Source organism: Anolis sagrei, chromosome 13 (assembly GCF_037176765.1).
Source record: "Anolis sagrei isolate rAnoSag1 chromosome 13, rAnoSag1.mat, whole genome shotgun sequence".
NCBI lineage: Eukaryota > Metazoa > Chordata > Lepidosauria > Squamata > Dactyloidae > Anolis > Anolis sagrei.
The window spans coordinates 3,427,805-3,450,131 of record NC_090033.1 but is presented as its reverse complement, the minus strand read 5'-3'; the positions used below and the strand labels follow the sequence as shown (position 1 = coordinate 3,450,131).

Genomic DNA, 22,327 nt, shown 5'->3' with positions numbered 1-22,327 from the left:
TCTGTAGTTTGCTCTTCTCCACACTCGCATGTCACAGACTCCACATTGTGGCCCCATTTCTTAAGGTTGGCTCTGCACCTCATTGTACCAGAGTGCACAGCTTCTTCCAAGTCACCCAGTCTTCTATATGCCCAGGAGGGAGCTTCTTATCCGGTTTCAGCCACTAATTGAAGTTCCAAGTTTTAGCCTGCCACTTTTGGACTCTCGCTTACTGAGGTGTTCCTGCAAGTATCTCTAAGTAGATCATAGGAAGCTATTCCATCAGCACTGCCTCCGAAAAGTCCTGCAAATCTCTTGGGAAGACAAGTGGACCAAACTCAGAGTGCTGGAAGAAGCAAAGACCACCAGCACTGAATACCGCCTGAGCTCTGCAAGTGCAGCATTTTTCTAAATGCAGTGGAGTTTTTGAGGATCAGAACATCCGTAGGGAGACCAAGGTGCTTGTTTATAAAGCTATTGTCTTCCCAACACTGCTGTGGCAGCCACCTCTCTACAAAAAGTCAATACTGACACTGAAATACAACACCGCCTGAGCTCTGCAAGTGCAGCATTCTTCCGAATGAAGCAGGGAGTGTTTGAGGATCGGGACATCCGTAGGGACATCAAGGTGCTTGTTTATAAAGCCATTGTCCTCCCAACCCTGCTGTGGCAGCCACCTCTCTACAAAAAGTAAATATTGACACTGAAATCCAACACTGTCTGAGCTCTGCAAGTGCAACATTTTTTCTGAAAGCAGCAGAGAGTGTTTGAGGATCGGACATCTATAGGGAGACCAAAGTACTTGTTTATAAAGCTATTATCTTCCCAACCCTGCTGTGGCAGCCACCTCTCTACAAAAAGTCAACATTGACACTGAAATACAACATTGCCTGAGCTCTGCAAGTGCAGCATTTTTCTGAATGAAGCAGAGAGTGTTTGATGATCGGGACATCTGTAGGGACATCAAGGTGCTGGTTTATAGAGCCGTTGTCCTCCCAACCCTGCTATACACCTGTGAAACGTGGACTGTCTATAGATGTCATATGCAACTCCTGGAACGATTCCATCAGTGCTGCCTCTGAAAAATCCTGCAAATCTCTCAGGAAGACAGGCATAACAATATCAGCGTGCTGGAAGAAGCAAAGACCACCAGCACTGAAGCGATGCTCCTACGCCATCAACTCTGCTGGACTGAATGCCACGTTGTCCGGATGCCTGACCACCGTCTCCCAAAGCAGTTGCTCTACTCCGAACTCAAGAACGGGAAATTTAATGTATTGTCGAAGGCTTTCATGGCTGGAATCACTAGCTTCTTGTGGGTTTTTTTCGGGCTATAGGGCCATGTTCTAGAGGCATGCCTCTAGAACAGTGTTTCTCAACCTGGGGGTCGGGACCCCTGGGGGGGTCGCGATGGGGTGTTGGAGAGGTCGCCAAAGACCTTCAGGATACACAGTATTTTGTGCTGGTCATGGGAGTTCTGTGTGGGAAGTCTGGCCCAATTCTATTGTTGGTGGGATTCAGAATGCTCTTTGATTGTAGGTGAACTATAAATCCCAGCAATTACAACTCCCAAATGTCAAGGTCTATTTTCCCCAAACTCCCAACAGTGTTCACATTTGGGCATATTGAGTATTCGTGCCAAGTTTAGTCCAGATCTATCATTGTTTGAGTCCACAGTGCTTTCTGGAGATAGGTGAACTACAACTCCCAAACTTAAGCCCAATGCTTACCTAACCCTTTCATTATTTTTTGCTGGTCATGGGTGTTCTGTGTGCCACGTATGGGTCAATTCCATCTCTGGTGGAGTTCAGAATGTTCTTTGATTGTAGGTGAACTACAAATCCCAGCAACTACAACTCCCAAGGTCCAGAAAATGAAAACACATCCTGCCTATCAGATATTTACATGACGACTCATAACGGTAGCAAAATTCCAGTTATGATGTAGCAACGAAAATAATTTTAGGGTTGGGGGTCATCACAACATGAGGAACTATATAAAGGGGTCGCGGCGTTAGGAAGGTTGAGAACCACTGCTCTAGAACATGGCCCCATAGCCCGAAAAAACCCACAAGAACCTAGGGAAATTGAATGTTGGTGGATAGGAAAAGAGATTGAAAGATGGGCTTAAAGCCAACCTTAAAAACTGGCATAAGCACCAAGAACTGGAAAGCTCTGGCCCTTGAGCACTCTAACTGGAGGTCAGCTGTGACCAGCAGTGCTGCGGAATTTGCAAAAAATATGCCCATTACCCACAATACTTTAGTATTCAACGGCACGTAATCTGTATTTTTCTCTCTCAAGGTGGCAAATTCGTTCTTCCCTGGAGGTAGGTATACAGCACCCCATGAAAATAGGAAGGAGGGATGCCTAAAAAAGCACATTTTTCTGGCATGTGCATTGCCTTGCACCCAGCTGCATCTCACAGGTGTCGGGAAATGCTCCGGTGGGTGGGAAATAATGGGGGGGGGGGGCTTTGGTTTGAACTCCAATCAATTAGAGAGTCAAAGAGCAGGCGCCTTCAGGGATGTCAGAAATAGCTTTCCACTTAAGAGCGCCGGGATGCGCCTGACAGACTGACAGCCACGAACCATTAAAGCCCGCGCCAAGACTGGCAATTTTGCTATTAGAAGATGGAAGCCTTGGGAAGAGCAGCGCACTGACCCGCTTCGCTGGAGGCAAAGTGGAAAGGAAGGAAGCGCGGGGGGGGGGGGGGGAGGCAAGGAATTAGAATGAAGGAGGAAGGCGTCGGGGAGGCGGCATCCCTTTCGACAAACTGCAAAGAGGCTCAGTCAAAACGAAGGGAGGTCTCAAACATCTCAAATTGTACATCCAACCGCACCTTAACTCCATCCGTCAATCTTTCCCTAGGCTCCCCTTCCTCTCGTAATTGAATATCGGAAGGGCACCAGTGAAGCATTTCCATTTTCCAGAAAAACGTGAACCAAATAATGGGTGGCTATGAGTTTTCCGTGCCATTTGGTGATATTCCAGAAGCATTCTCTCCTGACGTTTCGCCCACATCCAGGGCAGGCATCCTCAGAGGTTGAGGGGTCTGCTGGAAACTAGGCAAGTGGGGTTTATATATCTGTGGATTGTCCAGGGTGGGGGGAAAGAACTCTTGTCTGGGTTGCTGTGAGTCTTTCAGACTATCTGGCCATGTTCCAGAAGCATTCTCTCCTGACGTTTCACCCACATCCATGGCAGGCATCCTCAGAGGTTGAGGGGTCCGCTGGAAACTAGGCAAGTGGGGTTAATATATATGTGGATTGTCCAGGGTGGGGGGAAATAACTCTTGTCTGGGTTGCTGTGAGTCTTTCAGACTATCTGGTCATGTTCCAGAAGCATTCTCTCCTGACGTTTCGCCCACATCCAGGGCAGGCATCCTCAGAGGTTGAGGGGTCTGCTGGAAACTAGGCAAGTGGGGTTTATATATCTGTGGATTGTCCAGGGTGGGAGAAAGAACTCTTGTCTGGGTTGCTATGAGTTTTCGGTGCTGTTTGGCCATGTTACAGAAGCATTCCCTTCTGACGTTTCGCCCACATCCATGGAGGTTGAGGGGTCTGCTGGAAACTAGGCAAGTGGGGTTTATATATCTGTGGATTGTCCAGGGTGGGGAAAAGAACTCTTGTCTGGGTTGCTGTGAGTCTTTCAGGCTGTTTGGCCATGTTCCAGAAGCATTCTCTCCTGACATTTTGCCCACATTCGTGGCACTAGGCAAGTGGGGTTTATATATCTGTGGATTGTCCAGGGTGGGGGGAAATAACTCTTGTCTGGGTTGCTGTGAGTCTTTTGGGCTGTCTGGCCATGTTCCAGAAGCATTCTCTCCTGACGTTTCACTTGCATCTATGCCAGGCATCCTCAGAGGTTGTGAGGTCTGTTGGAAACTAGGCAAGTGGCCTTGATATATGTGTGTAAATGTTGAACACTGATGGAGCAAGCACACTCCCTCAAGGCGGGCCATTTTTCTGTTCTCTCCATCTGCCTCTCTGACCCTGGAACTCAACAAAAAAGCTCCTGTTTTGTAGCATATTTCCTTGAGCGGTGACGGCATGATCCTCAGCATAGATGAAACTCTCTGTCCCTTGTGTACATGTTAAACATTGATGGAGCGAGCACGCTCCCCTGAGGAGGGCCGCTCTTCTGTTTTCGTCATCTGCCTCTCTGACCCTGAAACTCAACAAAAAAGCTCCTGTTTTGTAGCAGATTTCCTTGAGCGGTGATGGCATGATCGTCAGGATAGATGAAACTCTTTGTTCCTCGTGGCTGGTCATTTGTGTACATGTTAAACATTGATGGAGCGAGCATGCTCCCCTGAGGCAGGCCGTTCTTCTGTTTTCTCTATCTGCTTCTCTGACCCTGAAACTCAACAAAAAAGCTCCTGTTTTGTAGATTTCCTACAAAGCAGGTAAGGTGGTAATCCTTTAAAAAAAAAAGGAAAGGCTAATCATTAGGAAGGACTTCATGGTGGTAAGAACTGGTGGAATATGTTGCCTGGGATTCCAATAGAGGAGGTTTTTAACCAGAAGCTGGATGGCCATCTGTTGGGGGTGCTTAGATTGTGTGTTTTCCTACTTGGAAGAGGGTTGGACTAGATGGCCCTTGGAGTTCTCTTCCAACTCTATAATGCTATGATTCTATGAGGAAGATATCTAGAAGGTCTCTCATAAAATTATCATCAATCAAAGATGACTGAACAGCAACTAACAACAAAACCATTTGCGACTGGGTTGAAAAAGGCGGTATATATAAGTATGATCAATCAATCAATCAATCAATCAACTCTAAAATCATAACAGTAAATAAGGTAAAGGTAAAGGTTTTCCCCGGACATTAAGTCCAGTCGGATCCGACTCTGGGGATTGGTGCTCGTGTCCATTTCTAAGCCGAAGAGCCGGCGTTGTCCGTAGACACCTCCAAGGTCATGTGGCCGGCATGACTGCATGGTGCGCCATTACCTTCCCACCGGAGCGGTACCTATTGATCTACTCACGTTTGCATGGTTTTGAACTGCTAGGTTGGTCAAAGAGCACTCGAAAACAGGGGAACTCCAGACAAGACAGTGAATCACCTTCCAACAAAGGATTCCCCCCAGGCAGTAAGAACTCACACCTTGAAAACATTCACACCTATCTCAAACAGACAACAGTTCTTTCTCCCACCCTGGACATTATTCCACAGATATATAAACCCCACCTTCTTAGTTTCCAACAGACCTCACAACCTCTGAGGATGCCTGCCATAGATGTGGGTGAAACGTCAGGAGAGAATGCTTCTGGAACACACAACAACCCAATGATTCCAGCCATGAAAGGCTTCGACAATAGACCAAAGAATAGCTTCTGGTTCTTAAAATGCACTGGATTTTCAGTAGAACAGCGTAGGGTGCTGTCGATGCTTCTAAATGCGTGTTCCTTGATGAGTGGGTGCAGCCATCGATAGAAGACGAAGGCAGCGCCATCTGACTTCAATTCTATTTTTGGGCGAACGCAAGTAGGACAACTTCCAGGCGTTCCTTCATCCAAAGCCCAACAGGAAAAACGATGGTGGGTATCAAATTATTATTATTAGAAACCAGAGTGCTTAAAATCACTCACAGTTAATTAAAATGGATTTCTAGACGAGAATAAAATATTAAGACCTACATCGAACTGTTCGTCACAAATGGTGTTGTTGTTAGTTGCTGTCGAGTCATCGTTGACTGACGGTAATTTTACGGAAAAGAAACCTTCTAGATATCCTCTTCGTAAAATCAAATAGTTGGAAGAGACCTTCAAGGGCCATCTAGTCCAACCCCCTGCCATGTAGGAGAACACAATCGAAGCACTCCAACAGATGGCCGTACAGCCTCGGCTTAAAAACTTCCTCCATTGGAATCCCAGGCAACATATTCCACTAATGAACAGTTCTTACCATGAGGAAGTTCTTCCTAATGATTAGTCTTTCCTTTCTCTCTCTAAAGGATGACCACCTTACCCGCTTCATAGGAAATCTACTACAAAACAGGAGCTTTTTTGTTGAGTTCCATGGCCAGAGAAGCAGATGGAGAAAGCAGAAGAATGGCCTGACTCAAGAGAGAGTGCTTGCTCCATCCATGTTCAACATTTACACAAATGACCAGCCACTGCAGGAAGAGAAAGAAAGTTTCATCTATACTGACGATCATGCCATCACCGCCCAAGCATGGAGAATTGAAATGGTTGAACAGAAGTTCAAGGGCCAGAAAAGCAGATGACAAAAACAGAAGAACGGCCTGCCTCAGGGGAGCGTGCTTGCTCCATCCATGTTTAACATTTACATAAATGACCAGCCACTGCCAGAAGGGATAAAGAGTTTCATCCATGCTGATGATCGTGCCATCACCACTCAAGGAGGGAGCTTTGAAATGGTTGAATAGAAGCTCTCCAAAGCTCTATGTGCTCTTACTGCCAATTACAGGGAAAACTAGCTTACACCATCAATGTTTAACATTGACACAAATGACCAGCCACTGCCAGAAGGGATAAAGTTTCATCTATGCTGACGATCATGCCATCACCACTCAAGAAGGGAGCTTTGAAATGGTTGAATAGAAGCTCTCCAAAGCTCTATGTGCTCTTACTGCCTATTACAGGGAAAACTAGCTTACACCATCAATGTTTAACATTGACACAAATGACCAGCCACTGCCAGAAGGGATAAAGAGTTTCATCTATGCTGACGATCGTGCCATCACCACTCAAGGAGGGAGCTTTGAAATGGTTGAATAGAAGCTCTCCAAAGCTCTATGTGCTCTTACTGCCAATTACAGGGAAAACTAGCTTACACCATCAATGTTTAACTGACACAAATGACCAGCCACTGCCAGAAGGGAAAAAGAGTTTCATCTATGCTGACGATCGTGCCATCACCACTCAAGAAGGGAGCTTTGAAATGGTTGAATAGAAGCTCTCCAAAGCTCTATGTGCTCTTACTGCCAATTACAGGGAAAACTAGCTTACACCATCAATGTTTAACATTGACACAAATGACCAGCCACTGCCAGAAGGGACAGAGAGTTTCATCTATGCTGACGATCGTGCCATCACCACTCAAGGAGGGAGCTTTGAAATGGTTGAACAAGAGCTCAAGCGCCAGAGAAGCAGATGGCGAAAACAAAACAACGGACTGCTTCAGAAGAGCATGCTTGCTCCATCAATGTTTAACATTTGCACAAATGACCAGCCACTATCAGAAAGGACACATAATATCTATGATGATGATTGTGCCATCAACCGCTCAAGGAGGGAGCTTTGAAATGGTTGAATAGAAGCTCCCCAAAGCTTTAGGTGTTCTTACTGCCTATTACACGGAACACCAGCTTGCTCCCTCAATGTTTAACACTGACACAAATGACCAGCCACTGCTAGAAGGGACAGAGAGTTTCATCTATGCTGATGATCATGCCATCACCGCTCAAGCAGGGAGCTTTGAGATGGTTGAACAGAAGCTCTGCAAAGGTTTAAGTGCTCTTACTGCCTATTACAGCGAAAACCAGCTGATTCTGAATCCATCAAAAATGCAGACATGTGCTTTTCACCTTAAAAACAGACAAGTATCTCGAGCACTGTGGATGACCTGGGAAGGAATCCCACTGGAGCATTGCAGCACACCCAAATACTTGGGAGTCACTCTGGGCCATGCTCTGTCCTACAGGAAGCACTGCCTGAATATCAAGCCAAAAATGGATGCTAGAAACAATACTATACAAAAGCTGACAGGCATAACCTGGGGATCACAACCAGACACAGTGAAGCCATCTGTACTTGTGCCTTCCTACTCTGCATATGTCATCAGCTGGGGATCTCTCCCTCCAGCACCAACTGTTGCTCTGTGAAGAGAGAGTGAAGAGAGAGGGGGCCACGGGACAGTTCTATCTGGTCTCCTCTGCTATGCTAATAATATAATATAATATATTGTATATACTTACAATGTTTATAGTATTACTAGCTTGGGGACCCGGCACTGCCTGCGTTATTAAAGTGGGTAATGGCGGTTCTGTATGCCAAGTTTGGTCTTTATTGGTCATTGGATGAGGAAGTGAGTGAAGGTACTTGAATTCCCATCATCCATGGTCCACCCTCCTCCAAACTGCAGCAGGATGTAGTGTGGGTCATGGGGGCTCTGTGTGCCAAGTTTGGTCTTTATTGGTCATTGGATGACAGTCACATTGTTTTCAGTTAGTGAGTGAAGGTACTGCAAGTCCCATCGTCCATGGTCCATCCTCCTCCAAACTGCAGCAGGATGTAGATGGCGTCATGGGGGCTCTGTGTGCCAAGTTTGGTCCTTACCGGTCTTTGTTGGGGGCCACAGTGGTCAGTGGGAACCAAAGCGTTTGAAAGTACTACCAATCCCATAATCCGTGGTCCACTTCCCCCCAAACCGCACCAGGACGTAAAGAGGGTCACGGGGGTTATGTGTGCCAAGTTTGATCCAGGTCCGTCACCCGTGCAAGTCACAGTGGCCTGTGAAAGTGGCAGCCAATCAGAAAGCTGCCACATACACCGCCCTCCCTCCCTCCACATACAAACACTGACTTTTATTATATACATAGAAGATAGATAATGTAATGCAATATAATACAAATAATAATAATATGATATTACAATTATATATTTATATTACATGTAATATGACTAATAATATTACAATATAATGGTGTAGTACAATATAGCAATATTTAATATTGATATTGTACTATGATAATAATATAATGTATTGTATGTAGATATATCTTGTAAGCCGCTCTGTGTCCCCTTTGGTAAATAAATAAATATTCACAATTTGCTTCTGACACAATAAAAAAAATAAATCTCCTTGGCATTGGAATGATCTTCAATTAAATGGGCAAGAGGAAGGATGGGTCATGATTTCCATCGACTTAAAAGGTACAAATACACACACAAAACAGCCATTTGTTTAATGTGGAGCAGCATAGCAGTTCTCCAGTTCAAATTAGGGATTGTCTTTTGATTGATTGATTGATTAGTTGGTGGGGGGAAGAAGGAGGAGGGAAGCCCAGCTCCTGGAACCCATCCCATCCTAGGCAAATGGCTCAACCGCTCTCAAGCAACATACACATACATATCAAGCAATTACATGCCTTTGCTTTCCACTCCTTTGTTTACGCAGGGCTCATCTCTGCAATCCAAGCAACTTCGTGCATTAGCGGCGATGATGATGGCAATGATGAGCAAAAATAGCTGTAATGACACGCACCGGGGAAGGGGAGGGCTACGAGACGTGGCTGCGTTACATTTTTATTGCCTTGCTATTACAAGGTCTTACAAACGCCGCCGTTGCTCAGAGAAATCCAAAGCCAGGAAGCCACCACATATATTTCCAGTGGCACTAACTTGCTCTTTGCTCCTGTTAATATTACGAGAGTTGAATGAAAAGTAATTCCTCCACCTTCGTAACTCCTGAGCAGATGGCAGTATTGGTATGCGGCAGGTACTGGCTTGTTCAGTAGACTCTCTTCTACAGTTCCATTTTGGCAGGAACGGTTGTGTTGTTACTTGAGGCACGGGCAAACTTTGGCCCTTCCTGTTTTGGACTTCAGCTCCCACATTTCCTTCAGTATGGGGACAATATCCTTCAATATGTGGATGACAGGCTCATAACACAGGCATGGGCCAACTTGGGCTCTCCCTCTAGGTCAGGGGTCAGGAACCTTCGGCTCTCCAGGTGTGGTGGACTTCAACTCCCACAATTCCTTGAGGCTCGGCATTCACCCCAAAGGCTTACCTTGGCCTCAAGGAATTGTGGGAGTTGAAGTCCACCACACCTGGAGAGCCGAAGGTTCCCCATGCCTGCTCTAGGTGTTTTGGACTTCAACTCCCACAATTCCTAACAGCCTCAGGCACCTTCCCAAGTGGCTGAGGGGGAAAGGGAAAGAGCCTAAGTCTGTTAGGAATTGTGGGAGTTGACGTCCAAAACACCTTTAGGGAGTTCCCAAGTTGGCCCATGCCAGTACTAGGAGCCAGTCATCCATGTATTGAAGGATATTTTATTATTTATTTCCTATATTTATACCCCACCCTTCTCCCCCCGAAGGGGGACTGATATTGTCCCCGTACTGAAGAAAATGTGGGAGCTGAAATTCAAAACACCTGGGAGAGCCCAAGTTGGCCCATGCTTGTACTAAATACTGTTGTCCACATACTGAAGAAATTGTGGGAGCTGAAGTCCAAAACACCTGGAGGGAGGGCCCAAGTTGGCCCATACTTGTGCTATCTGTATGTCATCCGCATATTGTAGGATGTTGTCCACAAACTGAAGGAATTGTGGGAGTTGAAGTCCAAAACACCTGGAGGAAATGCCCAAGTTGGCCCATGCTTGTGCTATGAGTATGTCATCCACATTCTAAAGGATGTTGTCCACATACGGAAGGAATAGCGACCCTCTGCAGAGGTCGAGATAGGACATGATATAAATGTCCAAAATAAATAAATAAATAAATTGTGGGAGTTGAAGTCCAAAACACCTGAAGGGAGGGCCCAAATTGGCCCATACTTCTGCCATGAGTATGTCATCCACATACTGTAGGATGTTGTCCACGTACTGGAGAGAGGGCCCAAGATGGCCCATACATGTGCTACAGTATGTCATCCACATACTGAAGGATGGTGTCCACATACTGAAGGAATTGTGGGAGTTGAAGTCCAAAACACCTGGGAGGGCCCAAGTTGGCCCATGCTCGTGCTATGAGTATGTCATCCACATATTCAAGGATATTGTCCACGTACTGAAGAAATTGTGGAAGCCAAAACACCTGGAGGGAGGGCCCAAGTTGGCCAATGCCTGTGCTATGCGTATGTCATCCACATACTGAAGGATGTTGTCCACATACTGAACAAATAGTGAGAGTTGAAGTCCAAAACACCCGGAGGGAGGGCCCAAGTTGGCCCATGCTTGTGCTATGAGTGTGTCATCCACATACTGAAGGATGTTGTTCACGTACTGAAAAAATTGTGGAAGCCAAAACACAGGGAGGGCCCAAGTTGGCCCATGCTTGTGTTATGAGTATGTCATGTATATACTGAAGGATGTTGTCCACAAACTGAAGGAATTGTGAGAGTTGAAGTTCAAAAGACCTGGGAAGGCCCAAGTTGGCCCATGCCTGTGCTATGAGTATGTCATCCACATACTGGCGGATGTTGTCCACATACTGGAGGGCCGAAGTTTGCCCATGCCTCCTTTACAGAGTCCCCAACCCATGGCATACAGTATACGATTACAGGTAAACCTCAGTTCATGAAGCAGGTGAGTTCCTGGCCATTACAACAGAAACTTTGGTACCAGAGGCAAAAATAACATGGAAACAATAGGGATATTTTCCCATCCCACAAAAGGGAAGAGGGGTTCAACGTGTTCCAGCAAACTTTTTAGCCCAATGTGTATTGTTTCAACCAAATACACTAAAGAAACCCATTTTGAACCTTCTAGGGACCACAAGAAAGTTGCTTCCAAAAGACATCCATCTCCCCTTTTGTATTTCATGCATATGCAGTAAAAAGGATTCTGGAGGGAGCTGCTGTTTACCTTGCCTCTTGTAGGCAGGCAGCCACAATCTACAATACGATTGGCTAAAATCCCACTTTCCCTGCAATCGTTCAAGAAGGGGAGTTGGAAAGTACCTTCTTTTCATGATACTAATATGCAAATCCTCTTCTTGCTTGACATCAGAGTGGTGGCCGTTGACCTTGTCACTCTCCTCACTGTCCTCGCTGTGCGAGAAAATGGAGGGCACCTCTTTCTTCGGTGTTCTGGTGGGAGGCAAAGGGATTGTCCTCTTCTCCGCCAGGCGGCCCCGATTCTGGAGAAGGGGAGGAAGCGGGAACCCAAGGGGAAGGCCAGTGGGGTTGGGGGAGGGGTTCAAGAGGTAGAAGGAAAAGAACAAGAAAAATATATTAGGTGATTAAGTCAGGATGAGCCTTTCCAATTCTACAAACAGAAGACAACTACTTCAAAAGAAATGCCAAACAACAATAGGGTCAGCTCTTATAAAGGGGTCACCATTCTGCTGCAGTCCCATAACCAAAGAAAAGCCAAGCTTTGGTCTAAAGTTCCAAGCTGTTTGCATTTTAAATGTAACGTCCATGTGCTTATTTGACCATTTTTATGTACTTCAATCACTATTTGTTTAAAATTAAGCACAATTTTGTTACAGTAAATCGTAGCAGGATCGAGTGTGTGTTAAAAAAACCCCTTATGATGTTAATTATTATGTGCAGCTGGTAATGTAGGTCAGCCAGCATGTTTGAGCCACACCCGGTGGGGTATAACTATATGGATTTTAGAATACAGTTTGGAGAAGCAACACGCTACTCTGCGGAGAAAGTTAACAAGGTATTTTTAATTACTTGTTCGGAGGTTCTAGCAGGGGAGCGCAGCTATCGTAAACCCTGGACCGAAGACTGGAGACCTCGGTACACTCCTTCTTTAATTTTTAATTACAAAAACGTGAGTCAAGCACTGAAAGCGGGTTTGCTTTGGGTCTTTAGCCCAATTTTGTTACAATAAGTCATAGCAGGATCGAGTGTGTGTTTAAAAAAAAACCTTATGATGTTAATTATTATGTGCAGCTGGTAATGTAGGTCAGCCAGCATGTTTGAGCCACACCCGGTGGGTTATAACTATATGGATTTTAGAATACAGTTTGGAGAAGCAACACGCTACTCTGCGGAGAAAGTTAACAAGATATTTTTAATTACAAAAATGTGAGTCAAGCACTGAAAGCGGGTTTGCTTTGGGCCTTCATCCCAATTTTGTTACAGTAAGTCATAGCAGGATCGAGTGTGTGTTAAAAAAAAACCCTTATGATGTTAATTATTATGTGCAGCTGGTAATGTAGGTCAGCCAGCATGTTGGAGCCACACCCGGTGGGGTGTAACTGTATGGATTTTAGAATACAGTTTGGAGAAGTAATATGCTGCTCTGAAGGAGATGCTGTAATGCTGCAATGCTCTAACAGCGATGCTCTTTGCTATGGTGGAATAGCTATTTACTCAAGATTTATGCTTTGCTCTCTCCTTTGAATGAAGATGAAGAAGCCTTATTCTGTGTTACTTACAAGGACTATGTAAGTTTGTTGCACTGTTTGGTTTTGCATGCAACACTGCAAGTTTATGTTTATCGCCTCTGCTGATAAGAGTAAAGTTTTTCTGTTCCTTTTTCCTCTTGCCTGTGTGTCTTTTGCACGGGACTTAGCTAAAATCCGCTGAAGCACAACTAATTTTTGACTGGGGTAGGGGCAGAGACGGCCCTAGGTAATTTCCAAGTGTAAGCAAACTATACTATCACTGATATATATTTTCTGTTCGTTGTGGGAGTTCAGTGTGCCATATTTGGTTCAATTCCATCATTGATGGAATTCAGAATGCTCTTTGATTGTAGGTGAACTATACGTTCCAGTAACTACAACTCACATATGTCAAGGTCTATTTTCCCCCCAAGAGCACCTCAATAGCACCCCTGGGCAAAATCAACTATACTGCGAATGCTTACTTTGCGTATTGGTTGAACCGCCCCTGGGTAGGGAGGGGCTTTTGTCTCCTGGGACTTCCTCCTCGGCTGAACTTTGGTTCCCTCCCTTACTGTATTGAGTTTGGTGCAGATCATTGTTTGAGTCCACAGTGCTCTCTGGATGTAGGTGAACTACAACTCTCTTGGAATACCCCTATTTTGCGGATTTTCATTTTTCGCGGGGGGTCCTGGAACGGAACCCCTGCGATAAGTGAAAGAACACTGTATTTATTAATTAATTAATTAATTAGAACTTTTATATACCCGTCTTCTCACCTCCAACGAGGGACTCAGGTGGTTTTCAACAGAGTTTGTAGTTTAAAACAATACATCCAATAATACACTGATATCAAACACATTAAAATACAATCATAGAATTACATAAGGCCAAGTCGTCCGAATAAAATCGCTATTCATCCCCATCCGTCCGTGTGGTCAAGAGTTATTGACTCACTCATCAAATGCCAGATTCCAGAGCCAGGTTTTCACCAACTTTCTAAAGGTCAGGAGGGAAGGGGCAGTTCTAATCTCCAAAGGGAGAGAGAGTTCCAGAGCCGAGGGGCCACCACCGAGAAGACCCTGTTCCTCGTCCCCACCAGACGCGATTGCGAGGGTGGTGGGACCGAGAGAAGGGCCCCTCCAGAAGATCTTAACAACCTTGATGGTTCGTAGGAGAGAATCTATTCAGACAGGTAAACTGGGCCGGAGTCGTTCAGGGCTTTATAGGTCAACACCAGCACTTTGAATTGTGCTCGGAAGCTAATTGGCAGCCAGTGGACCTGGTGTAACAGAGTAGTATGCTCCCTGTACCCCACTCCTGTTAGTAATCTGACTGCCGCCCATTGGACTAATCGCAGCTTCCGGGCAGTCTTCAGAGGCAACCCCACGTAGAGAGCATTGCAGTAGTCTATACGGGATGTAACCAGAGCATGGACCACCATGGCCAAGTCTGTTGGAGTTCAGCCTGTGATTGTGTTTCAAGGGGAATGATGTCAATGAGGATCAAGATGGCGATGGTCTGGTCAATGGTATTAATGCAGAGAATGACATAGAGGCATCGGCTCAAAGTGTAGTTTCCCATGAGAATGTTCCTATAGGATATAGGGATGAGAGTTTACTCCCTGAATTGCTCCCAGAGACTTCCCAAGGTACGGGCGCAACTGTACTGTAATAAATATCATAATCATTAAGTCCAAAACCCGGCTTTTTCCCAGTTCTGTCCCAACAGCCCACCCACTTTGGCATCTGCGACAGCCACGGCGCTGCACGGCTGAGTCACCAATGAGAGGAGAGTTAGCAGATCTGCGTTCATCATAGGAAAAGTTGGGGGAGGAGACCCCTCAAATGAGCACCATATGCAAAGGAAATCCCAGCCTTAGGCCAGTGGGTTTTTAATTAGGCGGCTGCAGAGACCAAAAAGCAAGAAAGAGGGAAAGGAGGGGCTTTCCTTCTGTTGCCTCTCCTCTCCGTTTCCAAGCGAGCCACGACATCCACGCCGGGGTCCACAATGAACCCCCATCTCTCCCACCGGCCTTCATTATGCATCCCAACAATGGCGGTTGTTTCAATAACAAACCCAGGGCTGGGACAGCTGCCGGCTCGCGTCCCAGCGCTTCACCAGCTCCGCTATTAAAACGTAGGCCTCTCCGGCTCCGGCTCCAGCGGAAGGGTAATGAGCAGATGAATAAAAGAACAGCCGGCGTAGCTCTCGCTCTCTCGACAGGCTTTCCCCCATCACCTGTCACAAGTGGCCTACTTCCTCACCCGTTTGCTAATGCGAGTCATTGCTTATGCGGCGGGAGCCTCGCCGGCCAACGGCTACCCTACAGGGCTGTAGAACCTCCGGGACCATCAGCGAAGAGGGCCAAGCTCAAGATACGAGCTACCCGAGGCACGGAGCGAGACGGCGCCCATGGAAATCAGAAAGGATGTGATGCTCGGAAAGAGTTTTAGGGATATTGTGGGCTGCTAAAAAGACCAAAAAATGGGTCCTACGAGGGTTGAATGAAAAGTAATGCCCACCTTCTGTTGGAGTTCAGCATGTGAATGTGTTTCAAGGGGAATTATGTCAATGAGGATCAAGATGGCGATGGTCTGGTCCATGATATTAATGCAGAGAATGACATAGAGGCATCGGCTCAAAGTGTAGTTTCCCATGAGAATGTTCCTACAGGATATAGGGATGAGAGTTTACTCCCTGAATTGCTCCCAGAGAGTTCCCAGGATTTGGGGCTTGAAAACAACTTGGCACCTAATGAGCATATAAACAAGAAGGTGGAAATTAGCCAAAACAGACAGCTCGACCAAGCCCTTCGCCGTTCTGCCAGGCTTCGAGAGATAAGGATGAGAGGCAAGCGCTTCGAATGGCTTAACGAGAGGATATAAAGTTCCAAACATGAGAAATACAGTCAGATGAAGCATCGTTTTAGAATGAGGGTCAAGATGGCGATGGTCTGGTCAATGATATTAATGCAGAGAATGACATAGAGGCATCGGCTCAAAGTGTAGTTTCCCATGAGAATGTTCCTACAGGATACAGGGATGAGAGTTTACTCCCTGAATTGCTCCCAGAGAGTTCCCAGGATTTGGGGCTTGAAAATAACTTGGAGGAACTAATGGCTAATTTCCACCCGCCTGTCTATATGCTCATTAGTTCCTCCTGGAGTAACTAATGAGCATATAGACAGGCGGGTGGAAATTAGCCAAAACAGACAGCTCGACCAAGGCCTTCGCCGTTCTGCCAACCTTCGAGAGATAAGGATGAGAGGCATTCAGGGAAAACGAAACCAATTTCTGAGCGCTTCGAATGGCTTAACGAGAGGATATAAAGTTTCAAACATGGGAAATACAGTCAGATGAAGCATCGTTTTAGAATGGGGGTCAAGATGGCGATGGTCAGGTCAATGATATTAATGCAGAGAATGACATAGAGGCATCGGCTCAAAGTGTAGTTTCCCATGAGAATGTTCCTACAGGATATAGGGATGAGAGTTTACTCCCTGAATTGCTCCCAGAGTGTTCCCAGGATTTGGGGCTTGAAAACAACTTGGCACCTAATGAGCATATAGCAGGTGGAAATTAGCCAAAACAGACAGCTCGGCCAAGGCCTTCGCCGTTCTGCCAGGCTTCAAGAGATAAGGATGAGAGGCATTCAGGAAAAACGAAACCAATTTCTGAGCGCTTCGAATGGCTTAACGAGAGGATATAAAGTTCCAAACATGGGAAATATAGTCAGACGAAGCATCGTTTCAGAATATGGAACAAACTTGGCACAGATACTCAATATGCCCAAATGTGAACACTGGTGGAGTTTAGGGAAAATAGACCTTGACATTTGGGAGTTGTAGTTGCTGGGATGTATAGTTCACCTACAATCAAGGAGCATTCTGAACTCCACCAAGGATGGAATTGAACCAAACTTGGCACACAGAACTCCCATGACCAACAGAAAATACTGGAAGGGTCTGGTGGGCATTGACCTTGAGTTTTGGAGTTGTAGTTCACCTACATCCAGAGAGCAATGTGGACTGAAACAATGTTGGATCTGGAACAAACTTGGCACAGATACTCAATATGCCCAAATGTGAACACTGGTGGAGTTTGAGGAAAACAGGCCGTGACATTTGGGAGTTGTAGATGCTGGGATGTATAGTTCACCTACAATCAAGGAGCATTCTGAACTCCACCAAGGATGGAATTGAACCAAGCTTGGTACACATAACCCCCATGACCAACAGAAAATACTGTGTTTTCTGATGGTCTTTGGAGACCCTTCTGACACCCCCATGACCCCCCCCCCCGGGGGTCCCAACCCCCAGGTTGATAAACACTGTGATAAAGCTAGAGTGTGCATGATCCAGAGATTGCCATTTCTCTTCTCCCCATCAGCATCCGGCACTACGATGAAGAAGACGCTGCGCTCTGTGTCTCAGGCTCTATTCCCAGGTGCCCCCACTAACTGACAGCAATGAGCTCAACTCTCCCCTCCCCCCCCCCCCAAAAATGCAGGAAAATCACTCTTAGTTATATGGCAAATAAAGCAAGCCTATAGGGAAAATAACCATAAATGTTCATTATTTGTACAGGAAAATCAATTGGTAGGGCAATTGACCAAACAAAGTAATGCAATTTGCTGGCAAATCTCTCTCGCTCTGTTCCCCCCTCCCTCAGTGCGGCGGACAAATTGGAAAGCTCGGTTTGCCTGCCTCTCTCTTGGGGGGCTTGGTGTAGAATTTGCATGTTTCTAGGAAGAGAAAGGCATTATGCATAGCGTCAGGGAGGGTGAACAATTAAATACTTGGGAGACACAGAAGGATGACAATCTATCTATGTATATAACAAAAGTCAGTGTTTGTATGTGGAGGGAGGGAGGAAGGACGGTGTATATGGAAGCTTTCTGATTGGCTCCCACTTTCACCTGCACGGGTGACGGACCTGGATGAAACTTGGCACACATAACCCTCGTGACCCTCTTTACGTCCTGGTGCCGGTTTGGGGAGAAGTGGAACACGCATTATGGGATTGGTAGTACTTTCAAACGCTTTGGTTCCCACTGACCACTGTGGCCCCCAACAAAGACCGATAAGGACCAAACTTGGCACACAGAGCCCCCATGACCCACTCTACATCTTACTGCAGTTTGGAGGAGGGCGGAACATGGATGATGGGACTTGAAGTACCTCCACTCTACATCCTGCTGCAGTTTGAAGGAGGGTGGACCATGGATGATGGGACTTGCAGTACCTTCACTCACTTACTGAAACCACTGCGACCCTCATCTAATGACCAACAAAGACCAAACTTGGCACACAGAGCCCCATGACCCACTCTACATCTTACTACAGTTTGGAGGAGGGAGGACCATGGATGATGGGACTTGCACTACCTTCACTCACTTACTGAAACTACTCCCACCCCCATCCAATGACTGATCAAGACCAAACTTGGCACACAGAGCCCCCATGATGCCATCTACATCCTGCTGCAGTTTGGAGGAGGATGGACCGTGGATGATGGGACTTGCAGTACCTTCACTCACTTACTGAAACCACTCCAACCCTCATCTAATGACCGACAAAGACCAAACTTGGCACACAGAGCCCCCATGACCCACTCTACATCTTACTACAGTTTGGCGGAGGGAGGACCATGGATGATGGGACTTGCACTACCTTCACTCACTTACTGAAACTACTCCCACCCCCATCCAATGACTGATCAAGACCAAACTTGGCACACAGAGCCCCCATGATGCCATCTACATCCTGCTGCAGTTTGGAGGAAGGTGGACCATGGATGATGGGACTTCACTCACTTACTGAAACCACTGTCCCTGTATGCAAGCCTTCACTTGGGTGGTGGGCAGGATTGTGCTGGTGGAGGGAAACACTGGGATGTCTGTGGTGGAGGGAACACATAAAATCTAGGATGGAATTGTCCCCGTATGAAAGCCTTCAGTTGGGTGATGGGCAGAATGGTGTTTGTGGAGGGAAATACTGGGATGTTTGTGGTGGAGGAAAGGATGGCGTTGGTGGAGGGAAACACTGGGATGTCTGTGGCGGAGGAAACATGTAAAATCTAGGATGGAATTGTCCCCGTATGAAAGCCTTCAGTTGGGTGATGGGCAGGATAGTGTTTGTGGAGGGAAATACTGGGATGTTTGTGGTGGAGGAAAAGATGATGTTGGTGGAGGGAAACACCGGGATGTCTGTGGTGGAGGGCACACATACAATCTAGGATGGAATTGTCCCCTGGTTGTTGGGCAGTATGGTGTTTGTGGAGGACATTGGCAGGGCTCTTCAACATGTTTACGGTGCTCACCATTGGAGGGAGGCGCTTGTAAGTGGACATTGATCAGTTTGGAAAAGCATCCCGATTTGCCCAACTGCAACGAGTTAGTTTTGGTTCCGGAGACATCGATGTTCCTATCTGGGAGTGCTTTGCAAGGCACTTGTGTGCCGCAGATGGGGAAACGCTGGAGGAAACCCGGGCTGCCATGACGTAGCCAGGGTCACATATGGAACTGGGAATGCTTCTCCCGCTTTGATCCCTCCTGCTCCCCTTTGCTTTCAGGGTGCAGGTGCCTGGGTTATTTCTGGCCTCCTCCCCGCAGCCTGACATCCGAAGCGAATTCCGCCAAGCGCCTTCTTGACTTTCTGTCTGGAAGCAAGTGCTCCCTTGACCTCTCCGCATGATCCGCCCTGTCACTAACAGCTGGTGATCAAAGATCCTAAAGATGCAAAGAATTTACAGTCTGCCTTTTGGCTCCGTTTATTGGCACCTCTGGTAAACACTAGCAGATTATCCGCGTCTCCTGCCTTTCCCAAAGAGAGCCTGCAGAAATGGCACCTAGAACCAAATCCTAATTTAGACTGAAGCCCAATTGGAAGGGACAAAATTGTTCAGGGACTCCCTTGACAAAGCTATTAAGGAAACGTTCTAGATCATGACAGATTGGAATGGTCCGTCCTTGGATTGAACGAGAGAGGGATTCAAGGGATTCGGAAATATGTCAACATCATATCAAGCTACCTATCTGACCGCATCAAGCTACCTATCTGACCGCATCTCTGCCTATGAACCCACCAGGAGTTTGAGATCTTCCGGGGAGACCCTGCTCTCGATCCCGCCTGCTTCTCAAGCTCGGCTGGCGGGGACGAGAGATAGGGCCTTCTCGGTGGTGGCTCCTCGGCTGTGGAACGCCCTTCCTATGGACATTAGACTGGCACCATCTCTAATGGTATTCCGCAAAAAGGTGAAGACCTGGATGTTTGTGCAGGCGTTTGAGTAATTTAGTGCAATCTGGTAATGGAACATAGGAAGGGAACAATGGACGACGAACCTGGACTACGCTTGGATGATGAGAAGATTGGGTACGGTTGTTTTTCGTAATAATTGTGCATTGTAATTGCTTATTGGTAATTTATGGATAATGTGTTAAGTCAATTGTTCTATGTTGTATGGAACCACTGCTGTTTCTACTGTTTTTACTGTTTGTGAACCGCCGTGAGTCGCCTTCGGGCTTGAGATACAGCCGTATAGAAGCAAAGTAAATAAAATAAATAAATAAATCATGGCCGTCGCACACCAGGGCTGGGAAAGCATCCCTGGTTTGGTGGGCATTGATCTTGAGTCTGGGAGTTGTAATTCCCCTACATCCAGACTCAAACAATGATAGACCTAGACCAAACTTGAGCATGAAATCCAAGGCAAAAAAAGTTACAGGAATATCAACATGGATGTAAATCCAAGGCACAAGAAACTCAACAAAAAAGCTCCTGTTTTGTAGCAGATTTTCTGTGATTGGTGGTCGTGTATTGTATTGGGTTGGTTGTGTGGAGAAAACAGACCTTGTCATTTGGGAGTTGTAGTTGCTGGGATGTATAGTTCACCTACAATCAAAGAACATTCTGAACTCCACCAACGATGGAATTGGACCAATCTTGGCACACTGAACTCCCAGGACCAACAGAAAATACTGGAAGGCTTTGTTTGGCATTGACCTTGAGTTTGGGAGTTGTAGTTCACCTACATCCAGGCTCAAACAAATATAGATCTGGACCAAACTTGGCACGAATACTCGATATGCCCAAATGCAAACACTGGTGGAGTTTGGGGAAAATAGACCTTGACATTTGGGAGTTTTAGTTGCTGGGATGTATAGTTCACCTACAATCAAAGAACATTCTGAACTCCACCAACGATGCAATTGGACCAATCCTGGCACACAGGACTCCCATGACCAACAGAAAATACTGGAAGGCTTTGTTTGGCATTGACCTTGAGTTTGGGAGTTGTAGTTCACCTACAGTCAGAGAGCACTGTGGACTCAAACAACGATGGATCTGGCACGAATACTCAATATACCCAAATATAAACACTGGGAGAGTTTGGGGAAAACAGACCTTGACATTTGGGAGTTGTAGTTGCTGTGATGTATAATTCACCTGCAATCAAAGAACATTCTGAACTCCACCAACGATGCAATTGGACCAATCTTGGCACACAGAACTCCCATGACCAACAGAAAATGCTGGAAGGCTTTGTTTGGCATTGACCTTGAGTTTGAGAGTTGTAGTTCACCTACATCCAGAGAGCACTGTGGACTCAAACAATGATGTATCTGGCACGAATACTCAATATGCCCAAATATAAACACTGGGGGAGTTTGGGGAAAACAGACCTTGACATTTGGGAGTTGTAGTTGCTGGGATTTATAATTCACAAAGAACATTCCGAACCCCACCAATGATAGAATTGGGCCAAACTTCCCATACAGAATCCCCATGCCTTGAAGGAACTCGCTGGCCCCAGCCTCCCTCCAGCCTCACACGCTCTCCCTCTGTAAAGCATACTGTTTCTAGAATGGAATCTGAGTCCTGAACAGTCCCAGATCTGATCCCTTGGTGTGCAGCCCCTCCACAACAGAGTTAAGGAAAACCACATACCAACACATACATATATAAAGGTAGTCCCCTGACATTAGGTCCAGTCATGTCTGACTCTGGGGTGTGGTGCTCATCTCCATTTCTAAGCCGAAGAGCCAGCGTTGTCCGTAGACACCTCCAAGGTCATGTGGCCAGCATGACTGCATGGAGCGCCGTTACCTTCCCGCCGGAGCGGTACCTATTCATCTACTCACATTTGCATGTTTTCGAACTGCTAGGTTGGCAGAAGCTAGGGCTGATAGCGGTAGCTCACGCTGCTCCCCGGAATCGAACCTGCGACCTTTCAATCAACAAGCTCAGCAGCTCAGTGCTTTAACCCATACATATACACATATTTTGGAGGCTCCTTCTTTGGAG

At 46.4% G+C, this 22,327-nt stretch overlaps 1 protein-coding gene across 10 annotated transcripts in view; it reads right to left on the bottom strand.

Moving 5' to 3' along the window:
- SAMD11 (sterile alpha motif domain containing 11) overlaps positions 1 to 22,327 on the bottom strand; it is a 231,996-nt gene that overhangs the window by 150,320 nt on the left and 59,349 nt on the right. For 7 of the 10 annotated variants that reach the window (XM_060758988.2, XM_060758987.2, XM_060758989.2 and 4 more), the window contains exon 3: positions 11,636 to 11,814. The exons of the other annotated variants lie outside the window; for them this stretch is intronic. In XM_060758988.2, the coding sequence (XP_060614971.2) occupies positions 11,636 to 11,814 (179 nt within the window). The remainder of the gene's footprint in view (positions 1 to 11,635; positions 11,815 to 22,327) is intronic. 10 annotated transcript variants of the gene reach the window in all.